At 30.1% G+C, this 27,492-nt stretch overlaps 6 protein-coding genes across 6 annotated transcripts; 2 read left to right on the top strand and 4 right to left on the bottom strand.

Annotated features, from left to right (window-relative positions):
• Positions 1-4,524: 4,524 nt before the first annotated feature.
• On the top strand, positions 4,525-5,712 carry PGO_071590 (glideosome-associated protein 50; the record flags this gene model as incomplete). The annotated part of the gene is made up of 1 exon (XM_028687032.1): positions 4,525-5,712. One exon carries the CDS (start codon positions 4,525-4,527, stop codon positions 5,710-5,712), a length of 1,188 nt encoding a protein of 395 aa, XP_028542833.1.
• Positions 5,713-8,979: 3,267 nt separating this feature from the next.
• Positions 8,980-11,538, bottom strand: PGO_071580 (78 kDa glucose-regulated protein precursor; the record flags this gene model as incomplete). The annotated part of the gene is made up of 2 exons (XM_028687031.1): positions 8,980-10,862; positions 11,463-11,538. 2 exons carry the CDS (start codon positions 11,536-11,538, stop codon positions 8,980-8,982), a joined length of 1,959 nt encoding a protein of 652 aa, XP_028542832.1.
• A 2,328-nt stretch (positions 11,539-13,866) lies between these two features.
• Positions 13,867-15,180, bottom strand: PGO_071570 (hypothetical protein, conserved; the record flags this gene model as incomplete). Its single annotated transcript, XM_028687030.1, has 1 exon — positions 13,867-15,180. One exon carries the CDS (start codon positions 15,178-15,180, stop codon positions 13,867-13,869), a length of 1,314 nt encoding a protein of 437 aa, XP_028542831.1.
• Positions 15,181-16,468: 1,288 nt separating this feature from the next.
• On the bottom strand, positions 16,469-17,557 carry PGO_071560 (XPA binding protein 1; the record flags this gene model as incomplete). The annotated part of the gene is made up of 1 exon (XM_028687029.1): positions 16,469-17,557. The coding sequence occupies one exon, from the start codon at positions 17,555-17,557 to the stop codon at positions 16,469-16,471; it is 1,089 nt and encodes a 362-aa protein (XP_028542830.1).
• A 2,062-nt stretch (positions 17,558-19,619) lies between these two features.
• PGO_071550 (pre-mRNA-splicing factor ATP-dependent RNA helicase PRP43) lies at positions 19,620-22,229 on the top strand (the record flags this gene model as incomplete). Its single annotated transcript, XM_028687028.1, has 1 exon — positions 19,620-22,229. One exon carries the CDS (start codon positions 19,620-19,622, stop codon positions 22,227-22,229), a length of 2,610 nt encoding a protein of 869 aa, XP_028542829.1.
• Positions 22,230-23,106: 877 nt separating this feature from the next.
• PGO_071540 (hypothetical protein, conserved) lies at positions 23,107-25,068 on the bottom strand (the record flags this gene model as incomplete). The annotated part of the gene is made up of 1 exon (XM_028687027.1): positions 23,107-25,068. The coding sequence occupies one exon, from the start codon at positions 25,066-25,068 to the stop codon at positions 23,107-23,109; it is 1,962 nt and encodes a 653-aa protein (XP_028542828.1).
• Between the last annotated feature and the right edge of the window lie 2,424 nt (positions 25,069-27,492).

Raw genomic sequence — 27,492 nt, 5'->3', positions numbered from 1 at the left:
ACCAAAAGAGAAAAAAAAAAAAAAAAATCCAAAAAATCCTGGTTGAATAAAACACACCGTTACTTATAGCAGCTGTGTTTTTATTTTTTTTTTTTTTATAATTTTCTTGGATTTTGTCAATCCGATGACATACAAAAAAATAACGCGCTGAATAATATATATATATATATATATATGTGTGTGTGTGTTTTATATAAATACATATATTATATTTTTAAGGTATATATATTCATATATTCCCTTTTTTTTATAATTGCAGAACAAATAACTGCGCCTTAACAGACTACGGACCCTGTTAATTTTATTTTATAAATATTTAGGTTTGTACAATTTTAAAAACTGTATTTATGGCTTTTTATGTAGTTTATTAAGCATTTCAGCCTGGGGATTATTTTAAATTATTTAATTATTTTAATTATTTTTTACTTTATTCTTTTTTGCTTTGTTTTGTACAACCATTTGAATACTTCTATATCAATAAACTTTGTTAAATTTCTTGCATTTTATGATAGTTTTAGTGCTTTTGATTACTTCATTTTGGACTTTTATATATATATATATATATATATATATAGCAAGATTTTAACTGCTAGCTGTTTTGATATGCTGAATTTCGTTTTTTTTTTTTTTTTTTTATACTTTTTATGATTCTTTGTTCTTTTGGGCTTTTTTTCACCTTCCCGAGTTTCTCATTTAGCTAAACCAAACCGTTTTAGATTTTTTCATGTTCTTTATCGCAATTGATTTTAATCTAGATTTTTGCTATGTCATTATTTTATATGCAATGCAGAATGGACGAGACTTGCGCTTGACAACTATTTTCGTGTTCTGCAGCTGGCACATTCGCTATTGTCTTGTAGATTTGCCCCAAAAAATAGTAAGGAATAAAATCAAAAAAATAACAGAAAATAAAATCAAAGAAATAACAAGAAAATAAAATCAAAAAAATAACAAGAAAATAAAATCAAAAAAATAAAAAGAAATAAATTCATATAAATAACAAGAAATAAATTCATAAAAATAATACAAAAATAAATACAAACAAAAGAGAGACATTTTTTTTTTCTTTTTTTTTTTATTGAATAGCTATTATTCTAAAAAAATTGAAAAAACACATTTACCATTGAAATATTTAAACTGTTGATTTAATTCATTGATTTATTTCGTTCATCCACGTGTGGCATATTTTTGCATCCATAAATGTGGGTTGCATAAGAAGGAGATCTTAACACATGTGACATTTTAATGTCACTATTTTTTTTTTTTTTTTTTTTTTTTTTTTTTTTTTTTTTGGGACGGTGTCATCGGTGATATATTAAAAAAATGAAAAAGAAAATGTTATAAACATTTACATGTTAGAAGTAGTTGCAAAGTTCTGCTTCTCGTGAATATCGCTAAAGGGAGCTCACAAGTACATGCAGATTTATACTTATTATAGACGCATGCGTGATTTACAGACTCATTGAAATTGGTTTAATCAAAACGAGAAGGAAAAAGTGTGTACCCTTGTTCCAATTTCATCAATGAAAAGAAGGTCATATATTTTTATATGTATATACAGATATATATGCATTCTTCTGATATATCCATGTAGGAAAATGTAAAAAATATTCATAAAAAAGGTTTGCGAGATGTGGTCGAATAAAAGAAAAAAGAAAAAAAGAAAAATAGATATTAGCATCTGGATTGATCATCGTGCATGGCTTTCTAAAAATTGGACAGATATAAAATCACATATTTGCTTCCACATGTCTACAGGTCAAACCTGTGAAATTATGAAATCGTCCAGATAAGTTTTCCCTATGCATGCACATATATGTTTATGTATATGTACGTATGTGTTTATTTCCTCCTGTATTTCAATTTAAGATCTTTTTAACTTTATTTATCCCTTTTTAATTTCTATCAATTTTTTGGTCTTTTTTTCATTTCTATCAATTTTTTGGTCTTTTTTTTATTTCTATCAATTTTTTGGTCTTTTTTTCATTTCTGTCAGTTTTTTTATCTTTTTCATTTCTATCAGTTTTTTTATCTTTTTCATTTCTTTCAATTTTTTTATCTTTTTCATGTCAACCTATTTTTTTTTTCTACCATTCATTTGAGGTCCAGAAAAGCCAAAAATAGTGCACTATAACTCCCTCGATACATGCACACCTATCAAATTTGTGCATTTTGCACATATTAGAAACAATCAATAAGCGTCACAGAAGGGATGATATATGTAAGATAACTTTGAAAGAATAAGGAATAAACGAAATTGTCAGAATATGTACTAATGAAAATATAAATATATAAAGAATTTCCCTTTTTTTTTTTTTTTTTTTTTGTTCACACTTTCTATACATTTCGAGTCATGTAACTGCAGATGCATTTTTATACTGGCCTTAAGGTGTAGAGAAGTTCCCCTTGTGAAAATGTTGCTTTTTGATTTTTTGCAAATACAAGCTCGTGTAACTATTTGTGGTGATGCATGTAAATGTTGTTTAAATGAAAATTAGGAAAAAGGAAAACGTTGAAGGGAGAAATTCGTAATAGAAGAGAAAAGGAAATGTCAGCAACAGAAACCACATTGCTTTGAATGAATTTTGGTACATATAGGAAATTTCTAAAATGAAAGTAGACTTGGAGGCAAACAGGAATGAAAAAAAAAAAAAAAAATTATACATAAGATGAATTTACTAAGAAGTTATGTTAGAACACGTGATGCAAGAATTACCGTTGCGCGCTCTTAGCATAGCTCGTGAGAAATGCACATGTTTATATTTATTTATATATGTATGTATGCATGTGTATGTTTTTTCCACACCTATGGTACCCCAATACACAGTGTGTGCAGTTACATACTCATTAGTAAAAATGGGCAATGCTGAGTGGTGGATAAAAATGGGCAATGCTGAGTGGTGGATAAAAATGGGCAATGCTGAGTGGTGGATAAAAATGGGCAATGCTGAGTGGTGGATAAAAATGGGCAATGCTGAGTGGTGGATAAAAATAGGCAGTGCTGAGCGGTGGATAAAAATAGGCAGTGTTCAGCGGTGGATAAAAATAGGCAGTGTTCAGCGGTGGATAAAAATAGGCAGTGCTAAAAGTGTGCTAAAAATTTTGTCCAGCGTAGTGTGTGCTGAAATTGTGCTACAAATAGAGTAAAAAAAGTAGAGCGAAATTGTGGTGTAAAAAATGTTCTAATAACAAATGAATTTACACTTGTTCCATTTTTCTTCTTTTCTTTGCTTTTTCTTTTTTTCTGTTTTTTTTTTTTTTTTTACCTTATTTGTTTTAACCTTATTTATTTATTTTTTTTTTTTTTTTTTTTTTTTTTTTTTTTTCCGCTTTTTTTAATTTTTTTTTTTTTTTTTTTTTCTTTTTTTTTTTTTTTTTTTTTCGCTTTTGCTTTAATTTTTTTTTTTTTTTCCCCCCATTTTGTGTGTACAATAATATACATTATGGGAGTTTTTTTTTTTTTTTTTTTTTTTTTTTTTTTTTTTTTTTTTTTTTTTTTTTTTTTTTTTTTTTTTTTTTTTTTTTTTTTTTTTTTTTTTTTTTTTTTTTTTTTTTTTTTTGTTTTTTTTTTTTTTTTTTTTTTTTTTTTTTCCCCCTTTTTTTTTTTTTAATTATTTTTTTTTTTTGGAGTTTTTTTTTTTTTTTTTTTTTTTTTTTTTTTTTTTTGGGAAATTCCTAAAAAATATTACAAAAGGGGACTTTTTTATTTCACTTGTTTAAATTAGACCAACGAAATATACATATGTAAATATATACACATATGTACACACACGTATACACACATTGTTAACAAATTGGGAAAAAAAAAAAAAAAAAAATCTTTAACGTACTTTTATTGTTTCGTTTTATTTCTTCCTAACGCTTGCAATTTTTGCTTTTTTTTTTTTTTTTTTTTTTTTTTTTTTTTTTTCTCTCCCCCTTTTTTTTTTTTTTTTCCTTTTTTTTAATTTTTTTTTTTTTTTTTTGTTTTTTTTTTTTTTTTTTTTTTTTTTTTTTTTGTATTTTCCACAACGCACATTTATTCCATTTTCCCACAGTTTCCACTTAGTCTGCCTGGTCCCACAGGGTACATCCAATTGTTCTAGCAATCTTAGCAGTTCTTGCTAATCCTCTCCTACATTACACGCGTAATATTACTTTCCCTCATGGTTTGAGATTTTTTCTCACTGTTTTTTTTGTGCTAATGTCCCATTTTGTGTAATGCGTGATGAGACAGACCTTCCCTTGGATAAAACTACAATATCTTAATTCGATTGTGTTTTACCACACACACATACGCACGTGAGTGTATGTATTTCTGTGCAAATGTTGACATATTAACATAGTAACGCATTAACTCATCAGAACACATAGGAACATATATTATAACCCTGGCATACCAAACACTACACACGCATAAACACACACGTATCTCCTCCTCGTTTACTCCCCCCCCCCCCCTGGCCGTCTCACACGCACGACATACGTTGACCACTTCAGCCACTACCACCCCGTCTAATAACTCTCATTTTGAAATAGCCAAATATGAATTTTTGTAAAACAGTGTTCAATGTTTTTTTTGTCTTGTTGTTTATAAGCAGTTATGAAATTAAATGCCAACTGCGATTTGCTTCGTTGGGAGACTGGGGAAAGGAAACCAAATCCCAATTATTGAATGCAAAATATTTTAAGCAATATATAAAAAATGAAAGGGTAACATTTATAGTAAGTCCTGGGTCCAATTTTCTTGATGGAGTGAAAGGATTAGATGATCCTTCATGGAAAAGTTTATATGAAGATGTATATGCAGAAGAAAGTGGAGATATGTATATGCCATTTTTTACAGTATTAGGAACACGTGATTGGGCTGGAAATTATAATTCAGAATTATTAAAAGGACAAGGAATTTATTTACAAAAAGATGGAGAAACAAGTATAGGAAATGATGAAGACAAAACATTATATCCAAAATGGATTATGCCAAACTATTGGTATCATTATTTTACTCATTTTACTGTTTCAAGTGGACCTTCAATTGTTAAAACAGGGCATAAGGATATGTCAGCTGCTTTTATATTTATCGATACATGGATTTTGTCATCTAATTTTCCATACAAAAAAATACATGAAAGAGCTTGGGCTGATTTAAAATCACAGTTAAATGTCGCAAAAAAGATTGCTGATTATATTATTATTGTAGGAGATCAACCAATTTATTCTTCTGGATCATCTCGAGGGAATTCATATTTATCTTACTATCTTTTACCCTTATTAAAAGATGCACAAGTTGATTTATACATATCTGGACATGACCACAACATGGAAGTAATAGAGGACAATGAAATTGCTCATATTACATGTGGATCTGGTACCATATCAGGTGGAAAAGGATCAATGAAAAATGGAAAATCGTTATTTTTTAGCAATGATATAGGATTTTGTATACATGAATTAGGTAGTTATGGTATTGTCACCAAATTTATTAGTGGAAAAAGTGGTGAAATTATTCATACACATAAATTAGATTTGAAAAAGAAGAAATCCCTTGATAAAGTGAACTCCTTACAGTATTTTGCTTCATTACCAAAAGTACAACCAGTTGATGTTCCCTCTAGTGGACCTATGGGTAACAAAGATTCTTTTGTTAGGATTGTCGGTACTATTGGTATTCTCATAGGATCTGTAATTGTTTTTATTGGTACATCATCTTTCTTATCAAAAAGCATGAAATGATTCTACACTTTTATTTCTACGATTTAATACATTTTCTTTTAGCTTTTTTTTTGAAAACATTTGTTAATACGCGTGTGTATACTCATGCGCATGCACATGCACATGAATATGAACATAAATGTGAAATAAATATGAACATAAATGTGAAATAATTATGAACATAAATGTGAAATAATTATGAACATAAATATGAATATTAATATGAATGCAAGTGTAAATAAATAAATATATTAGTATATATATATATATGTACGTATGTATATATACACATGTGCATGTATGTGAAAACGTGATTTTTGTGTAAACACGATGAAATGTCTAATTGCACGACGTACAATTTTTTTTTTTTTTTTTTCCAAAATTGGGAAAAAAAGAGGATAGAACATAAGCATATAATTCCAATGAGCCCATTAAAAAAGTACATAGGGAGTTTTATCCCATGTAGGTGTAAAACTATCATTATAGAATGTCGAACTTTTCCAAATGACAATTCAACATGTGTCACACACTGCCATTATGTGTAATATAAAAAGATTTATCCATGTCTGCCGTGTGTGTGAGTGTGTACTTAGGGAGGGGGTCATATTTACACGGAAAAATAATATTTTTATCGTAGTAGAAAATTCCTCATAAGAGACTTTGTGGAGGTATGGCACTTGAACTTTTTGGACTATCACACCTATTGATTATTCAGCTTCTATTGTTATTCATCACGTTTTACCTTGTACCGTTTATTTTTTGCTGGTTTATTTTGTAGGATTCACTTGTTACATTTTTTTTTTTTTTTTTATTTTATGTGTCCCCAAGCATAAGAAAAAAAAAACAAAAAAAAATTAAATTTTTTGTTCTCGTGCTTAACAAAAAAATGCATACCCACCGTGTTTGGGTCATGTATAAAAAATGTATATGAGAAATGTGAGAAATGGTTGTGGGGACATTACACGCCATTAATTATTACTTTCTTATGAGTTTTTCAAAATTGTGCATTGTTGCGCCTCATTTTTTCCCCCAAAAGGAGTATCTTAAAAATTTATTCATTTATTTACGCCATAATATCTTCTTTGATATTATTTTGCATGTACTATGTGACATAAAAAAAGGGGATAGGGGCGATGGTGATGACTACATGGAAAAAGCAAAAGAAATAAATAACAAAATGAATGAAAGAAAAAAAAAATTTGTGGGACAACATATATGAGCTGAGCATAAATGCGAACAATTCTGTGTGTGCTGTGTGTGTGTGTGTATAGGGGGGAGGGGACATGCTGCTTCGTGGTGTTGCTACTCTGTCTACACATTTCTGGTAAAATCTCATATGTTGGTATTTTTTAGATCAGATTGGTTTTGATGAGACTAGTTTATTAAATCTATACCTATTTAGAATAAACCCAATCATGCATGACAATGGTTATGTGAATTTATATATATTTCTGTAAGATCATCGGGGACATATAATACTAAGACCCTTTATGTACCATATTGTTCTTTTATCAGATAAGGGGAAAAAATTTGTTTGAACATAAATGTTACAAGCTAGAGTAATTTATTTCACAGAAGTTTTGCTTATCCAAAATTGGGTGACAGTGGCAGTGGGCACTATGTAAGTGGAAGTAGGTATAATCTTAAATTATGTGAAATATATTTTTTCGTAAAATCAGCAAGCATGCAAAAAATTTACATCTCCCCCTTGTCATGGAGATATATATATTTTTTTTTTTTTTTTTTTTTTTGTGCAATTGTAAGGATAACCATTTTGATGCATAGTCCCAAAGTAAAATTTCCCCCAAATGAACTGTCTCTTATTGGGTGCTTTGCCCATTGGATATATTCAGGGTTAAAGTGCTCATTATGAAATGAAACAAACTCAGAAGAAACAAACTAAATTCATAATTTTTTTATTTCAGTAACACTTGAGCAAAAGTTAAGATGTCGCAAAATTGCCTTTGTCATCCATCCTAAAGAATCAGTTGTATGCATCCAAGGGTTAGAAGACACTTCCCCACACATATACACATACATACCGACAGACAGAAAGACAAAAAAAAAAAAAAAAAAAAAATGCAATGTGGCAACTTTTCGAACGCATTATCATTTTTTAAGAAAGAAGCTCACATTAATTTTGCGTTTATATCTCCTTGTATGATCATTCTTAAGATTATTTTCGCTAAATATTAAGAAAAAGGACTTTAACAAATCTACCTGAGTAAGCATTTGTTTATCAATATATATGAATGTAAACATAAACAATATACTACCTTCATTATATTATGTACTTCAGCATTTTGCTATGCCAATAACAGTGGTTGTATTTGGCTATTTTTTTTTTTTTTTTTTTTTTTTTAAAATAAATATCCAATTGAGGATGCAGCAAATGGTAACTGTTTTTGAAAAATCAAAAGGTAAAGTGAACACCCCAAAACGAGACACTGGCATACAGAACATATTCGCACATTTTTGTTCAATTGTTAATCAAATATATGTATGTGTGGGGTAAAAATCTGGCCATGACTGAACTGAAATGTTGTGTATTAGGACCCTATGGCGTAGGAGTTACACATATATATATCTATATATATACATGTCCAAGCACATGTAAGCACACACCAAGTTCCCACTACGTGTGCAAACGTTTATGATCAGAAACATCAATGTTTTATATGTAAAATATGTTTATTTTTAATCTATACTATTTCCTAATTCTTGTTCTTTTTTTCTTTTTTGCAAAATTTATATGCAAAGTTATTATCCGGGTTATATACACTACAACCCATGTACAATGCCTCTGTTACATTACACTATGAAAAGAAAACGTCCAAAATCGCCCATGCATCTTATGCCTGGTTTAAATCGTGTATTACATGTAATCAACTTTTTTTTTTAAACAATAACGAAAGAGCGTAAAGAGAGTAAAGAGAGCAAAGAAGATGGTAAAGAGAGGAGGCGGAGGAGGGGAGAAAAACGTGAACAGATAAACACATTAACGATTCATAGGTACATATGCATACATATATAAATATATATATATATGTATATGTATAGGGGCTATTGGTATATGCGTAGGTATATATTAGGATACATGTACATATGTGCACATACACAAATTTATACATTTACACAAACTTACACATACACACCACGATCCGTCTGCTTCGCGAACTAGGAGGTACTTCAAGGAAATTGGCATATGTATAAAGGTTTAGACATGCTTCATTTATGTGTGTATATGTGAGAGGGGAGAGGAATATGTAAGCATTCTTTGTGTAAGAGTTACAATTCATCACTCTCAACATCCTCGTCTCCACTTGGGGGAGGTGAACTAGCTCCTGGTTGTCCATATAACTTAACGATGATGGGCTGACAAACTGCTTCTACATCTTTTAACTTTTGCTTCAAAGCTTCAGCATCTGCATTTGAGTTGTTGTTTAACCAATTTTCCGCATCTTTAACAGCATTTAATATAGCATTTTTATCGTCTTTTTCAATTTTATCAGCTAATTTGTCCTTATCTTCCACAGTTGCTTTCATGTTTTGTAAATAATTGTCTAGGTTATTTTTTGCTTCTACTTTTTCTCGTAAATTCTTATCTTCATCAGCAAACTTTTCTGCATCATTAATCATTTTTTCAATTTGTTCCTTTGATAATCTTCCTTTATCATTTGTAATCGTAATACCTTTGCTTTTTCCAGTACCTTTATCTTCTGCTTCTACATGCAAAATACCATTTTTGTCAACTGTAAATGTAACTTCAATTTTAGGAACTCCTCTCTGAGCTGGTGGAATTCCAGACAATTCAAATTTTCCCAACAAGTGATTATCTTTTGTTAATGCTCTTTCTCCTTCGAATACTTGAATTAGAACTGCTGGTTGATTATCTTGATACGTCGAAAATGTTTGCGATTTCTTGGTTGGAATAACAGTGTTTCTTTTAATAAGTTGTGTCATAATACCTCCAACAGTTTCAATACCTAAAGTTAAAGGAGTTACATCTAACAGCACTACATCTTGTAATTCTTCACCTAATATAATACCGGCTTGTATTGCAGCACCATATGCTACAGCTTCATCAGGATTAATACCTCTGTTGGGTTCTTTTCCATTAAAAAATTCTTTAATAATTTGTTGAATTTTTGGTATACGAGTAGAACCACCAACTAGTACAATTTCATCAATTTTACTCTTTTCATACTTAGCATCATCTAAAACCTTTTTCACAGGTTCTAATGTTTCTCTGAATAAATCATCATTTAATTCTTCAAATTTTGCTCTAGTTAATGTTTCTGAAAAACTATGTCCTTCTACAATATCTTCAATTTCTATTTGAGTTGAATGGACTACTGATAAATTTCTTTTTGCAATTTCTACTTCTTTTCTTAATTTTTGAATTGCTTTCTTATCTGATCGAAGATCGATATTCGTTTTTTTCTTAAAAATTTTAATAAAATAATCCATTACTCTCTGATCAAAATCTTCTCCTCCTAAATGTGTATTACCAGCAGTTGCATACACTTCAAAAACACCATTATCGATAACAAGAATAGAAACATCAAATGTACCACCACCTAAATCGTATACTAATATACTAGTTTCTTCTTTTTTATCTAATCCATATGCCAAAGCAGCAGCTGTTGGTTCGTTTATTATACGTACAATGTTCAAACCTGCAATAGTTCCTGCGTCTTTTGTTGCTTGTCTTTGAGCATCATTGAAATATGCAGGAACTGTTACAACAGCATTCTTTACAGATTTCCCTAAAAATGATTGTGCTATTTCTTTCATCTTTTCTAAAACCATAGCACTGATTTGTTCAGGTGCAAAAGTAGTCTTTTTGTCTTTTATCTGAACTCTTATATTTGGCTTTCCTTCCTGATTTACTATTTCATATGGTAATAATGATCTATCTCTTACAACTTCTTGATCATCGAATTTTCTTCCAATTAAACGTTTCACATCGAATACAGTTTGTGTTGGGTGTAATGTAGCTTCTAATTTTGCTGCCTCTCCCACTTTCCTTTCTCCATCCACAAAAGAAACGTACGATGGAGTAATACGATTTCCCAATTCATTATTCAATATTTCAACTCTTCCATTTTTGAAAACACCAACACAACTGTATGTTGTTCCTAAGTCGATTCCAATAACAGGACCTTCAACTTTGAAAAAAAAAAAAAAAAAAAAAAAAAAAAAAAAGTGTATATACCCGTAAAAGAAATAAATGGTATGGGATCACGCACTATGTTTTCAAAATGTATATGTGAATGCAAAAAAATTCCTATTTTTTCTCTAGTGCTCAGATAAGGAGAATCATTAACATATTCGATAAATGCAATCCATAAACTCAATCGAAGGGCTCAATTGATGGATTTAAAAGTGGGGATTTTTCCGGTTGGAAAAAACAAAAAGGGACAAAAATATCTTCATATGTATAATCAAATAAAAGAACACACAATTAGTAGAACAATGAACACTTTTCCCTTATATATATAGCACAATGTAGTATTCTAATATAATCACTTTAACTTTTTCTTTTCTTCCACCATAAACCGATAGGAATAGAAGAAGTGTGTTTTACAAAATATTTTGTTCATACATGTGAAAGAACACTCCAATTCCCATTCAATTTCCCTTATCAAATACATATACATACACATACATATACATACATATACATATTCATATATGTAACAACATGCATGCATGTGTTTATTTCTTAATGTACCCTAAATTGCGATGAGTTCATTTTTTGTACTTACTGCCAGAATCTATGGCCCCCGTGTATTTTAACAAAGAAAGAAAGAGAAGATATATATACGACCTCGTATTCCTCATTTTTATTTAAGTTTTTTTTGTTTAAACAAATGCATAAATAAATGTATGAATATGTGTTATATATATATATGCATATATATGTATATATAATAAATTAAAAAAAAAAAAAAAAAAAAAAAAAGTGACTTATTCAATCTGAATAATGTATAAAACTTTCAAAGTCATTTAAAAAAGGAAAAAAAAAAAAAAAAATTGGCTCTTAAAAAAAAATTGCTTTTGACAAAAGCTCAAATATATTTTTTCAATTCTGTGAACATGTATATAAATATGGATAAATTTTACAAACATTTACACATGCATGTAATATGTAAGTACGTATGTTTACAAATATTTTATTTTTGTTTTTTCAAGTTTCACAAGTGCGCTCTTCTCGTTACAAAAGCATACATATGTATAATACATTTTTCCGTTCAGTGTATTTTTTTATTTTTTTTTTTTTAATGCCTACGTTCTAAGTATGCACATGAGTTATGTTCGTAATGCTCGTAGCAAGCATGATCTATTTTGTTTTGTTTTGCTCTGTTTGGCTCGTTATGTTTAGGTGTGTTTTATTTTTTTTATTATATTTCACTTTATTTTTATCAACCTGGAAATGTTTATAACTGGGTAACTAACTTTTCATTTTTTTCCTTTTTTCTAAATATGCATTCAGTGCCAAATTATAGTGATGAATATGAGGCACAGAAAAATAAGCAATGTACAAATATACATTTATATAAATGCATACATATTTTTACGTATTTACAAGTTTACTCACATATGCTTATATTTCTTTCTCTTTCCCGTCCTCCCTATCTCACTCTCACTTACACTCACTCTCTTTTTTTTTTTTTTTTTTTTGAGAAATTTTAAACAACCAATGTTCACCTGTGCGCTAACGGATAAGGATAAATTGTAACTTAAGTGTATAACATATTTGAATTGGTGGTATTTAATTTTGATTCCATTCCCCCACCACACATACACACATACATATTCATATACACACACACATGACCATGACCTCAATCTTCTACCATTTTTAATGAAAAACTTTTTCTCAACAATTGCAAATATAGTTACATTAAGAATGAACTATTTCTTGTATTATAAGTTAGTGTTAAAGGATAATTTATAAACATATTTTGCATAAAAACAGAAACAGTGGAAAAAAAAAAAAAAAAAAAAAAAAAAAAAAAAGGCACATTACCTATCCATTTCTTTCAAATATATTTTATGCTGACTTGGTTTTTCTCTCAAAACTATTCGCAATGATCATTTATGTGCCATATATATATCCGTATTAGGAGATAATATACATATATATATATATACATATTTTTTTATATTAATTCAAAAATCGGAATAACCATACACACACATAGCAGTTTATGGACCCTTATTAAATAATGAACAACCACCAGTTGTGGAATTACCAATTCGTTCAGGCAAAAACAACATGATACTTAAATGAATGACACTCGAATAACACATGAATGATACGTGAATAACACACGAATAACACATGAATAACACACGAATAACACACGAATAACACACGAATAACACATGCATAAATATAAAGGCTAACAGTTCATTCACAATTTTGAACTTTGTGGTATAGCTGAACTGTTAATCCAAATAAGGATATTAACTTTAAAATAATTCGCTTTAAACATGAATAAGGGAAAATGTGCTAATAGCTCGAAAAAGGCATATATGCGTGAAAAAGAAAAAAAATAATAATAATAATAAAAAAAAACTCATTACAAGCACAACCACAAGTATTTCACCATGCTTCAGCACGCAGCTACAACAAAATGTTCGCAACCTTTTAGAAAGCCTCGAAAAGGAAAAAATTGATGTACAATATTTTCTGAACAAATGTATTTCTCCGTTAAGGTTAAGGAACTGCAAAATATATCAATGAAAAATTACTGTCTCCCAATCTTGCATTACCCAAGTGTTACAAAATTGTTTTGCGATGATTTGAAAGTTATGTGAGGTTAAAACATTTTAAAATTGCTTCATAACGGTACGAAAAATAGAAGAAAAAAAAACGAATTTTTACAGAAAAAAAAAAAAAAAAAAAAAAAAAAAAAAATCGTCTTGGCATTTCGCCAAATGAAATGACTAAGCGATATATTCGTATATATATGTATGTACAGTTGCTTACTCATTAGATAAAAATCGAGCCGAGTATGGCGAAATAATGCAAGGCCGGACATATTCCAGCTTGAGCCCTAGGGAAAAGCGTTCTTCTTCACATCAAAGAGGGGTATAACTGTGAGAGAAGCAGAATGGAGGAAGGTGCTGCGGGGGAAGGGAGTAAGGATCCATTGTATTCCTTCAAGAACAGAACTCAATAATCAAATACTGGTAAAAAAAGTTCCTTTTTTGTTTGTCCAGGTCTCCAAGACCATTGCAGTATACACGATTTTGATCATTTATTTGTTTTATATCAATTTCGTTGTCGCTACAGTTGTAGGTTGAGCTAGATGACACTTCTATATTGTCCAAGAAGGATGATGAAAAATGATTTCCTTGAATTTCACTTTTGTCTGCTTCTTCATTTTGAGAACATTTGATTATATCATGATAAATTTGATTTTCTTGCTTTTTTGCAACTCCAACCGGACTTGCATTTAGAGAATCGCATATTTTAGACTTCAACTTGACATAATTAGATTGAACGTCAAAGAAATTCAAGTGTGCAAATAATTTCCTATCTGTAAATAGGTAATGATACTTTTGATCTTTAAGAAGAGTTTGATAAATATGGAGATAAAAATTATCACTTATTAAATGCTCGTCAATATACACAATGTTATAACAATTATAAGGTAATAATAATGACTCATCCTGTGTTATATTAATAAAATATTTTACATTGCTACGCAGTATTATGATATTGTTATATATACTTAACTCACATGGTGAAATAAAACATGTATTAGGTACAATTATCGAAAAGTTACTATTTTTATAAAAGCTATCCAATGTGTACAAAATATCAACGCTGTTATTTGTTCTACTCATTAAACTTAAGAGAAAAAATGATAGTAACATATTTCTAAATAAACATTTTATATTTTTATTTAACAATTCGTACAATAATGACAATATAGTTTCAAACCCTGAACTACCATTGTGTATTTCTCTATTAAATGAAAAAACATCTCTTGTAATGTCTTTAATGATTTGTTTTATATTTGGGTAGAAGTTTTTATTTTTAATTTTTCTTAAAATTTTTAAAAAAATATATTTATTCTTTAATAAATATTGTTTATATATATATAGCGATTTTTCTTCCGATATTTTTTCTATATGCTCATTTTCTGTTTCAAAACTGACTTGAATACATTTTATTATTTGCCTTATTATTTCTTCATCATTTTTCTTCTTTAACAATTTCAGGAAAAAAATTAAATTATTTATTATATCAATTTGAATTTTCTCTACATTAATTTCTGTCCTTTTGTATTCATTTCTCGTGTTAAAAATAGAGTAGTGATACTTCATTTCTTCATCCAGTAATCTTTGGTTCCTGCTATTATCAGGACAACCTCCATGCTGCACCCAAAACGAGTCTTCTTCCGTTTCATCACCCCTGTAATCATTTTCTAACTCCTTCAAATCGGCTATCAGTTTTTCTGTGTTCATCTTTTTGAAGCATGTGCACAGGGGGTGAAGGTGGGAGGTTTAATACTCGTGTGTGTGGAGGAGCTACGTGTGTATGAGTGTGTATATACATGTATATATATGTAGCCATATACATGTCGAGTAATGGGCATACTTGCATAAAATGGTGCATATAAGCATTAAAATGGGACACAGTCAACCAGCAAACCAGCAAACCAGCAAACCAGTCAACCAGCAAACCAGCAAACCAGCAAACCAGCAAACCAGTCAACCAGTCAACCAGTCAACCAGCAAACCAGCAAACCAGCAAACCAGCAAACCAGCAAACCAGCAAACCAGTCAACCAGTCAACCAGCAAACCAGCAAACCAGCAAACCAGCAAACCAGCAAACCAGCAAACCAGCAAACCAGCAAACCAGTCAACCAGTCAACCACTTTTATTGATCCCTTACTCCATGCTTAGGTCCATGCAAGGAACATTCAAGCACTGATCGTCAAGTCGTGCAAATTGAAGTGTTGCTTAATTTCCCATATTTATTACTCCCCCTCAAAACTTACAAAATGCAACAAAAAAAAAATAATAATAATAAAATAAAATAATACGAATAAATTAAAAAAATACGAATAAATTAAAATAATACGAATAAATTAAAAAAATACGAATAAATTAAAAAAAAATACAAACCCAATGAGTTAACATGTAAAAGCGTTTGAATTGGCACGCGAAAAAAAAGGAAAAAAAAAAGTGACTTCTCTTAGCACTTTTAAACGACACTCAAACCTTAAACGTTGTATTTCTCTTTACCCCTGCAATGTGTTTACATGCATGTGAACGATTGCTTACCACCACACTGATGATTATATTATAATGCTGCGAAATGTAATGCCTTAAAATGGTGTAATTTTTTTTTTTTTTTTTTTTTTTTTTTTTTTCTACATTACATGCACAATTTTGTCATGCAATTCTTGCAAAAATTATACTTGTTCTAGTCCTTTTTTTCTTTTTTTCACTTTTATTTCTTCTTTAATTTATTTTTAACTTAATCTACTTTTTTTTATGCTGCAACTTGTTGATATTATTGTCACACTTTTGTTTTTTTTCTTTCAATTATGTTATTTGCATATATCAAGAACTCTGCTGCTTTATTTTTGGTCTCTCCTTCACTGGGGTGAGAGTCACATAAAAGTCATATAGGTACACTTACAGGGCCAGCTGTTTAAATAATTGTATTATAATGAAGGTGTGTAGCGGACCCAATTGGTAAATGTTAATTCTCTCGTGGCATAAGCATGAGGAGATTGCTGCTTTTCACTCTGTAGTGATATTGTTCGAAGATAAGATCCCCAAATTTTCTTCATCCGAAACGTCAATAATTTTTTCCTGAATTTCATCACAGTCATACTCAATACCCTCGACATACGTGTCAAAAAGTGAATATTCAGAATAAATGGAACTGAACCTAAATCCATTAGCACCATCTACAATTTTTAACAACTTAAGTACACTATACTTGTCTTGTATATCTAATAAAGCAAAATTTATCATATTATAATCTTCAACCGTTTCACATATATACTCATTTAATTTCAGAAATTTGTTGGATATTTTTCTGTAGTTCTTCCTTACATTTTTTATGTTTCCCTCGTTTATGTCATTTTGTATGGCCTCTTTTATTGATTTCTTAATGCAACTCAATTGAGAATTTGATGAATTACTTTTTTCTACATGATGAGCGACATTATGATTTTCTTCTTCCGAATCAGAAGATGAAGAATAATTTTGATATCGTGCATATAACATGAGTTGATGTAAATTTTGAGCTTCAACATAGTAACTCAAGGGGAAGTTTAAATCATGTTTAAAATGTTTCAACAGATCAGTTTTGGAAAAAACATTGACATGAGGTAATTCTAAATGAATCTGACTACATAAGGACAGAAGTAGTGCACTAATATATTTATAGTTGTCAGAGCATAGAGTACCATCAACAATATGAACGGATGTTAATCTACAATTTAATTTTGTTAACTTTTCCACAATACATTTTAACGCGTCATTATGTGTATATAATTCTACCTGACCTGGTGTATCAATAAGTAAATAATGATCCTTATGTTCATTTAATTTTTCTTCTAACCAGTCAAAATTACTTAACAAATATTCCATACAATATATTAACGTCCCATTTGGTCCTAACCTCAAATCGGAAAATACTTTATTTATATCCACAAGCTCACTAATATTTACATCTGCTTTATATACGTCATTTTCTACAAACGGGTCTAAATTTATCAGTGCTATTCTCCTATTTATCTGTTTTAATATGTGTTCTACTCCAGCTACATACGTAGACTTTCCCGACCCAGGGGGTCCTATCACTAATTGCCCGAACCACATCAGGGCACCCTTGCGATATTGCAGTATTTGCGTTTATCTATCGATATGAGGCTGCTCTGATATGAGACTGCACTGATATGAGACTGCACCGATATGAGACTGCACCGATATGAGGCTGCTCTGATATGAGACTGCACCGATATGAGGCTGCACCGATCTCGTCAGGATAAAATAAATCTGAAGCAACTTCTACTCAAATACAATAAGTCTTCACATACTCAGATACACATGATCACATATGACATTCGTGTATTATTTATTTACAACTTCATATCCCTGTTATTGTTGCAAAAAGTGGTATATAAGGAATGAAATTAAATTATGTGCTGAGAAGAACCAACTTTTCTGTTTTAAATTTGAACTCTAAATGATACACCCGTGTTTTTTCCTTTACTTTTACATTATCTATGCCTATATACATCACACGTAAAAAAAAAAAAAAAAAAAAAAAAGAGAATAATATAATAATAAATAAAAGAGAAATATGAGATATGGGATGTGTAAGAAGGAAATGGAATTATCATTTTTTTTTTTTTTTTTTACTATTTTCTATAGCTAAAATTTTGTAACAAAATAAAATTTATGCTGTTTATGTATATGTAAAAATATAGTTTATGTGAAAAGATGGATTTATTTGTGTACGTACGAACTCATGTCTCTCCTTATTATCTGCGTTTCGATTGGTTGTTCGAAACGTGCACAAATGGAAGCATAACGAATTCCTGTATAAGAGCAAAATGCCAAATGTGGTAGTTAATGTTATACTTCTTTTCTTCTTATTTGTGAAAATGCTGTAGTTCTTTTATTTTTGTAAAAAATGGGAAGGACAAAGAAGGTAAAAACTTGAAAATATACAAGAAAAAAAAAAGTGAACAAGAAGCTACAACACAGCACAAAAAAAATAACATGTGTGAAATTCTTCTCCCCCCAAATATTTTAACGAACATAGTAAGTCTTGTTTCAAGGAAGAGCAGGTAAAAGGTTAACTCCTTGATTTAATGTTAGGACACGTAAATCATATATGATCGTTGTCGTAATTACGAACCCAAAACGATGATAAATTTGTGGTTCCTCCAAAGAACCAAAAAAAATTGTAATTATCAGCTAGATGTAGTGAAGGAAAAAAAAAAAAAAAAAAAAAAAAAGAACAAATATCTTGAACATTATTAGCTTAATGAGGCATTGCATATGACATGCAAAGTAGGAGAATTTAATTTTTTTTTTTTTTTTTTTTTTTTTTTTTTTTTTTATTGATGCACAAAATGCATATATATATATATATATATATATATATATATATATATATTGTATGAACATGCTGTGTTAACATGATATATTCACATATTACATATGCATGTATTTATTTATACACAGATAATTTAATCCTTATGGACCCATACATTGTCAGTATGCACAAAATATAAATTCCTAAAGTTTCTACCTTACATTAAAGCAGCTTTTGCAGCCAATTTCCGATTGACGTTTGTCATTTTGGCCGTAGAAACAGACCAAGCGTTTGATTTATTTTAATTTGTTCATAGGTATAATATGACCTTCATAAAATAGTATATATCAAGAGTTAAGTTAACATCCTGCCTTTCATGCATCCTTTATTTTTTTTTTTTCTCCTTTTTTCATAATTTTTTGGGGAACTATAGAGTGAGGTGTATAGGCCAATTTGGGTGATACCAAATTTGTCATTATTTATCAGAAAAGAAATTGAAATAAAAATATAGTAAAATAATATAATTGCCAAGTTTAGGGGAGAAAAGTAGGCTTGAAAATTAACAACCCTTTCCAGATGTAATGAATATAAAACGGACATTCATTTTAAAGGGTACATTTTTTCCCCCCACCGATATATTCAAATTTTGTATATGCATGTTTTATGACATCCCATTAATTTCAATAAGCCTGATTTCGTAAGTGTACATATAACATTACATGCATGCGATCACGCATATACATATATATATATATATATGTATCCACATTTGTGTACATATTTTACATGAACATAAGAAGAACTCGTAGCTCATGCCTTACAAACGCTTAGTCCAAAATGAACCAAGCGACTAATGAAAAATCTGAAAAAGAACCAGAACCCGAAAACGTAAATGAAGATTCGCTTCCCCAAAATGAAGGGGCAAAAAGGAAAAATACATGCATGTTAAATGACGATTATAATAATAAGAAAAAGGTAAAGGTGAACAAATCTGTTAACGACAATGAAGAGTATGAACAAGAAAGTGAAGAACAAAATAAAACAAGAGACCTTTTAGACAATACAAATAATAATCCTTGTTATTTAAACCAAATTAATAAAAATGAAAACAGCAATTTGATGAAAGAGAGTAACTTAAACCAACTTGACCATGTGAACAAATGCAATGATACAGTGGGAGCTGATATCTCAATAATTGCTGAAAATCATGAAAATAAAAACGAAAACGATGAAGATAACGCTATCGGTTTTAACGGTGATAGTAAGGAGCGGAATCCAAATGAACCCACTTCAATAGATGCACACCAAAATAGCTATTCTTCAAAGGAATACAATAAAGGACAAATGGATACAAGCAGTTACCATCACGTAGGAGAGACATGTCAAAGGGAAAGTGAAGGGCTAAGAATAGAAAAGGAACTTATAAACAAATTAACAAACGAAAGATACAGTGAAAGATATTTACAATTGCTAGAGGAGAAAAAAAAATTACCAGCATGGAGTGCTAAGAAAAACTTTTTAAAACTTTTTAAAAAAAATAATGTATTAATTATAATTGGTGATACAGGTAGTGGAAAAACAACGCAAATATCACAATTCGTGTTAGAATCTAAATTTTCTGAAAAAAAATCTGTAGCTGTAACGCAACCAAGAAGAGTAGCAGCTATGAGTGTAGCTGCAAGAGTATCAGAAGAGTTAGATGTAGAATTAGGAACATATGTAGGATATACAATCAGATTCGAAGATAGATCAAGTGCGAAAACTGTGATCAAATATTTAACAGATGGTATGCTACTAAGGGAATCAATGTATGATCCGTTATTAAAACGTTATAACACTATTATCCTGGATGAGGCACATGAAAGGACTTTAGCCACTGATATTCTTTTTGGAGTTATAAAAAATATACAGGAACAAAGAAATGATTTAAAATTAATAGTCATGTCTGCTACATTAGATGCAGGGAAATTTCAGAAATTTTTTAATGGTTCACAAATACTTAATATACCTGGGAGATTATATCCAGTAGAAATTTTTTACACACTTCAAGCAGAAAAGGATTATATAAAAGTAGTAATTAGAACGGTTTATGATATACATATAAATGAGGATGATGGTGATATCTTAGTGTTCCTAACGGGAGAAGAAGAAATAGAAATGACAAAAAAAGAAATTGAAAAATTAGTGTCCAAAAATTCTAGTGCAGGGCAATTGGTGGTATTACCTTTATATTCATCATTACCATCGTCGCAACAACAAAAAATTTTCGAGCCAGCACCAAAACCAAGATTTAAAGGAGATAAAATGGGAAGAAAGTGTATCTTAGCAACTAACATAGCTGAAACATCGCTAACAATTGAAGGAATTGTTTATGTTATCGATCCTGGATTTTCAAAACAAAAAGTTTATAATCCAAGAGCAAGAGTTGAATCCTTATTAATTGCTCCTATATCGAAAGCTTCAGCACAACAAAGGGCCGGAAGAGCAGGAAGAACAAAACCTGGAAAATGTTTTCGTTTATATACAGAAAAATGTTTTGAACAAACATTACCTGAACAGACGTATCCTGAAATATTAAGATCCAATTTAGGTTCTGTTGTTTTAAATTTAAAAAAATTGGGAATAGATGATTTAGTTCATTTTGATTTTATGGATCCCCCAGCACCTGAAACTTTAATGAGAGCTTTAGAACAGTTAAATTATTTAGGAGCTTTGGATGACGAAGGAGAATTAACACATAAAGGGCATTGTATGTCAGAATTTCCTGTAGATCCACAACTAGCTAAAGTATTGATTGAATCCCCAAATTATTCTTGTTCAAGCGAAATATTAACAATCGCAGCTATGCTTTCTGCTCCCTACTGTTTTTTACGGCCAAAAGTAAAGGGTAAAGAAGCAGATGAAATGAAAACACGATTTTCACATTTAGATGGAGATCACTTAACACTAATGAATGTTTTTCATACATACGTAAAATATTCCCTAGTAGATATAAATGCATCTAAAAAGTTTTGTTATGATTATTTTCTAAATCATCGAGCTATGACATCTGCTCAAAATGTTAGAAATCAACTAATCAGGACAATGGAAAAATTGGACCTAAAAATTGTTTCCATGAACCCCTCCAATCCTGAATATTATGTTAATATAAGAAAGGCCTTGTTAAGTGGGTTCTACCAACAAGTGGCATATAAAACTAGCAAAGGATACTACATAACTGTCAAGGATACACAAATAGTCACACTACATCCATCAACTGTGTTCCAAATAAATCCCGAATGGGTCATGTATCATGAACTGATATTGACCACCAAAAATTTTATAAGGACAGTTACCAAAATTGATGGAAAATGGCTACTCGAAATTGCCAAAAGTTACTATGACTTGGACGACCTTCCTAACAGTGAGGCAAAAAATGAGCTCAAGATGATTCATAAAAAGTTGTAAAAAGGGACCACATATATATATGTATAGTACATATATATACATATATTCCTGCGGATTGGAAACTGGAAAAATGAGATATGTACAGATTAGAAATCCATTATGCATATTCTAAGTAGGTGAAAAATTCGCATCAAAAATGGGGAATCTCCCAAGTTGGGGCAGTATTTTTTTCTCTCCATCCGTTGATACATACATATCTATATACATATGTGTAAATCCCATATATGTCTTCATTTGTTCGTATATATATATAAACCGCTAATTTTTTTTTTTTTTTTTTTTAATTTCCACCAAATTGGAGATACATAACAAAAAATCCCCCACAATTTTTGTATGAGCAAAAACCTATTATCGTGTTTCTTTTTTAAAATGTTTTTTACTTTTAAATTGGCCCACAGTTTTGCCCATAAGTAGGCTCATAAATTGGTTCATAAATTGGCCCACATTTTGGCCCATAAATAGGCCCACAATTTGGCGCACAAATTCGAGTTCATCAGAATCAGGCTCAATTGTGAAATTTTTTTCTAACAAAAAAATAAGAAAATGATGAGGGGAGAATATATACAGTTCAAGTCTCAAATGTGCCGCAGTGGTAGGATACAAAAATCTTGGTTTTTCGAAAAAAAAAAGAGAAAAAAGAAAGGGAACGACATAGCATATTTATCCAACTGGTGCGACTCAGTCCTCATACGCATGTACTACACATACGTTCATACATTCAGGTACGTCTGTAGACATACACTAATATTTATGTTTTTTTGTGCCTCACACATTGTATAACTCCAGAAGGTAATTCTTCGAAATGGATATAGTTACATGGCACAAAACATGCACCGACACATGTTTCGTTCAGTGAGCTCTAGTTCCCTCGGTGAAATTACACCGTCTGGGCCCATACTTTAGCGGAAGCAATACAGTCGTTCAAATATTTTGTCATCTCGTCCTTGTTCTCATTCGAGAGAACTGTATTGAGCTGCGATTGGTTGATAAATGATGCATTTTTAAAAGAAGATAAAAGCTTTTTAATAATATTTTTGTTGCTAAATTTGTGTAGCGTTATGTTTATGGAATTCCAATTAATCATAGTATTTCCTCTATCGGCTATTAACTGAATTCCGATATAATATTTTGTAGATGCAGCAATTTCTAACGGTTGCACAAAATCAACTCTTACTTCAATAGACTGATTTAAATTTTTTACATTTACATTTTGTTCCTTTTTGTATGACAAAAAGGAATCATCTGGAATTAAATTCATGGGTTCACTTCCATAAATGGGCCTATGTACATAGAGAATAACTTTTTTTATAACTCCTAGTTGTACAGGACATTTTATATCAATCAAAATCGTGCCAATTTTTTGATCTACACATTTTAATTCAAATTTGGGATAATAGGCCTGTGTTGGATAATACTGCGGGAGATGTGCATTTTCTTGTTCTGGTTTCGAGGTGCTTTTCGTATCGCTTGTGGCACTATTTCCACTGAGGTTGCTATCCCCTGTGGGTGCTACTTCAACCCCAATTAGAGATAAATATGGGGCAGGTGGGCCTGGTTCCAAATTCTTTAGAACCTTTGTTTTGAACTCCTGCTGACAACCTAAAATAGCCAAGGATGCTTCTTTAAATGCAGATTCTGCCTTTTTCTTCCATTCCTTATTTGGCTCTTTATCTGGATGTAAAATATGTTTCAATCTTTTTCCGAAACTTTTGAGCTGTTCTTCTGTAGTTGTTTTGGGATTAATTCCTAATATATAAAAGGAATGTTTTTTGGTAGAATTTTTGTCAAACCATGTGTACTCATTATATCTGTCTATGATAAATTGTACTGCCTTTCTTTTATCCTCCAATTTTTTGGATAGTTCCATTTCTTGTTGTAATTTTCTTTGTACTTCTGCATCATAATTCGTTTTCAATCTTTCTAATTTTTCCTTTGCAATTTGGAGATCTTTATTTTGTGTCATTGTATCCCCTAAAAGGAGAATGACATCTGCATAAGTGGATTCTACAATTTTGATATCTGCATCTACATCTAGGTTTAGAATTGAATTTAAGCTATCGTACTCTGACTTGTTCAAAATATTTTGATACCAGAAATTTTGTTTATAAACTATTGCAATAATGACTGGTTCAATTGTTTTCAGTTTTTCTATCATTTCATCAATATGTTCATGTACTTTTATTTTTTTCATGGTATCATTATTTCCATTCAAATCATCTAATAATTCATCGACATGAAAAATATTCTTGCCTATATTTAAAATATTTTTTATATTATCAATACGTTTTTTCACAAGTTCAATTTCTAATGTATTTTTCATTTTTAAAATATTCTTAATGATAAATAGATAATCTTGTGCATTCTTTTCACTAAAATTAATGTCTATGTAGTTTATATCTTTAAGTAATTCTTCAATATACGTTTTCGACATAATATTCATATAGCTGTTATTATCATTATTATTAACTACATATGCTTCATCAAATTCTCCTTTTCTCTTTTTACATGGCAGATTTCCATTGTCTTTATTTACACAATTTAAATATATTTCATTTCCATTTTGTTGCAATAAATTTGGATTGTTAAGGAAAAGTTCATCAATGAAACTTACTAACGATTTTAAAAACATATCAAAACTTTCTTTATTTAATAATAAATTTGCCTTTTTAATTATTGAATATATAAAACCGAAAGATTTATATATATAAAATAAATCTTCAACTGTTTTTTTATACATAAGTTCTTCATCTGTCAGATCATCTATAAAATTTTCATAATACACTTTTTTCAGCTCACCCTCACTCATTGGGTTTGTTACTGCTTCATTATTTACTGCCATTTTTGTGATAACTCTTTTTTCATCTTACAAAGCGAGTAAGTGTGTGTTTCTGTTTGTGTTCGTGGGAGAGGATAAAATGTAAAGTTTCTGATGCATAAAAAATGGTCAACTATTGTCAATTCAGGGTATACTTTCTAATTGTCCAGAACGGTAAAATGAGTATGGTTTATAGTATGCCTTGCGTAAACGCTTTAGCTAATAATGTGTTCCCTAATGTGCTAACGAACTACACAAAAAATTATGCCTCCTAGAAAGAGGGAAAAATATTGAGATATTACTCCACCAGGGTGTGTTTTACCCATACGTGTTCTTCAAAAAGGTTTACACACTAGCGTAAATTTTTTCATTCCTTTTTTCTTTCTTTTTTGTGTGCCCAGTAATAAAGTAGCATGAGGAGCATGTAAAGTTTTCTACTCATCACATTGGAATATCAATTTCAAGACTTAAAATGCCATATTACTCTTTTTTTTTTTTTTTTTTTCTTTTGTTCCCCCAAATAAATTCCTAAACAAGTGAGAAAATCACTCATAGTATAAAGCACTCATCCCTAATTTTTGATTAATAAATATTATAGCATGTACGTGTGTGCCATTTTTCATTTCACATGCTTCATGAAGCGTCGCATTTCCTTGCAATGAATACACGGGCGCGTGTAATATGAAATAAAAAAAAAAAAAAAAAAACACAAACTTAAAAGCAAACATGAATATGAACATAAGCATAAACATGAACATAAGCATAAACATGAACATAAGCATAAACATGAACATAAGCATAAACATAAGCATAAACATAAATATAAAACACACAATATCAAAATGACGAACTGCTACAGCAATGTAATGAAATTTGCTTTTTCACTTCAAACTCATCAGCATCTTTTGCCCCTATGTGGTAATATAACTTTTTAAGAGATCAAAAATGTAGGAAAAATTTATCTTTTGAAAAGTATCCATGGGTACAATGCTTAAAAAAAAAAAAAAAAAAAATTCCCACGTTTGAGAATTCTCCAGTCTATTTTCAACCCTCCATGGGCACCCACAAATAATGGAAAGAAAAACAATTACACCATTCTCAATTTCACCATGTCACATTTGTGACACACTCGATGTTTTCAAAATTATACTACATGTCATGATTATTTCTTTGAAAGGACTACCCCACCCTTTTCTATTTGAATGCACGATCATTTCGCTATATTAAAAAAGAGCAAAGCAATGTGCCTCCTGCTTTTGAAACAGCAAAATGAGGGAAGCATGTGAGATGTGAGAAAAATAAATTATGCTTCCACAAAGTAGGAAGATTTTAAATTTGTCAAAGTGGAAAATTATGAAACGTGCGAAAGTTCGCAGAAAAGGGTGCAAAAGTGGTCGAAAGTAGAAGAACCGAAAATGCTAAGTAAAAAATGAGTAATATAAACAAAAGGGATCTAAGGGAAATCTCAGACAATAATCTCCAAACTGTTCCACTCCTTAGATGGTGTTACACTCAAGAACACACAAAAAAAAAAAATAAAAAGGATAAAATAAAATACCCAAACGGTGGGGAAGGGACAAGACTGTTCGCTTTAAAATGCTCATGAACAAGAAAAAATTATATAATAAATAAATAATAAGAAAATAATAAGCAAATAATAAGAAAATAATAAGCAAATAATAAATAAATAATAAGCAAATAATAAATAAATAATAAGCAAATAATAAATAAATAATAAGCAAATAATAAATAAATAATAAGCAAATAATAAATAAATAATAAGCAAGTAATAAATAAATAATAAGCAAATAATAAATAAATAAATACGCACAATTATTAATAACACCGATATGCAGTACTTCTCGGTGCAGTAGCTCAAAATATGCACTCCAGGTAGAACCAACAGCGTCCTGCATAGCGGTGTGAATATATGCATGTGTGTAAGTGGGTATATATGCGTTACACACATGTGCATATATATATATATACGCAAATGATTGCACAAAAATAGCCAAACTATATTAATATAGAGTCCATGTTCATGAAACTGTCCAGGCGCACAAAATCAAACACAAATGTAAAAACGAAATGCAAATTTAGATCCACATGTTGGTAATGGTGGTGATGATAATGACGAATCACACGCCCACGCATTAAAGTTTTCTCCTTTTACATTATAGGGAAAACTTACTTACGCAACCTTGTGTCATTTTGTAATATGCCCCATTTAGCATAAAACAATTATATAACTGAAATGATGTGTCATACGCTTTTCTCCTTACCGTATGTTACAACTCGGAAAGTTGAAGTGGTAGTATACAGTGCTTCAGTATACAAACAGGGGAGAATAATATATATGTATATATATTCTTGTCAGCACTTCGCCGTGGTAATGTGTGTGTGTAGGGTAGCGTATGATTCCACTGTTTCATAATAAGACATGGATTA

Source organism: Plasmodium gonderi (genome assembly GCF_002157705.1).
Source record: "Plasmodium gonderi DNA, contig: Chr07, whole genome shotgun sequence".
Taxonomy (NCBI): Eukaryota; Apicomplexa; class Aconoidasida; order Haemosporida; family Plasmodiidae; genus Plasmodium; species Plasmodium gonderi.
This window is presented reverse-complemented; position numbering and strand designations above follow the sequence as displayed.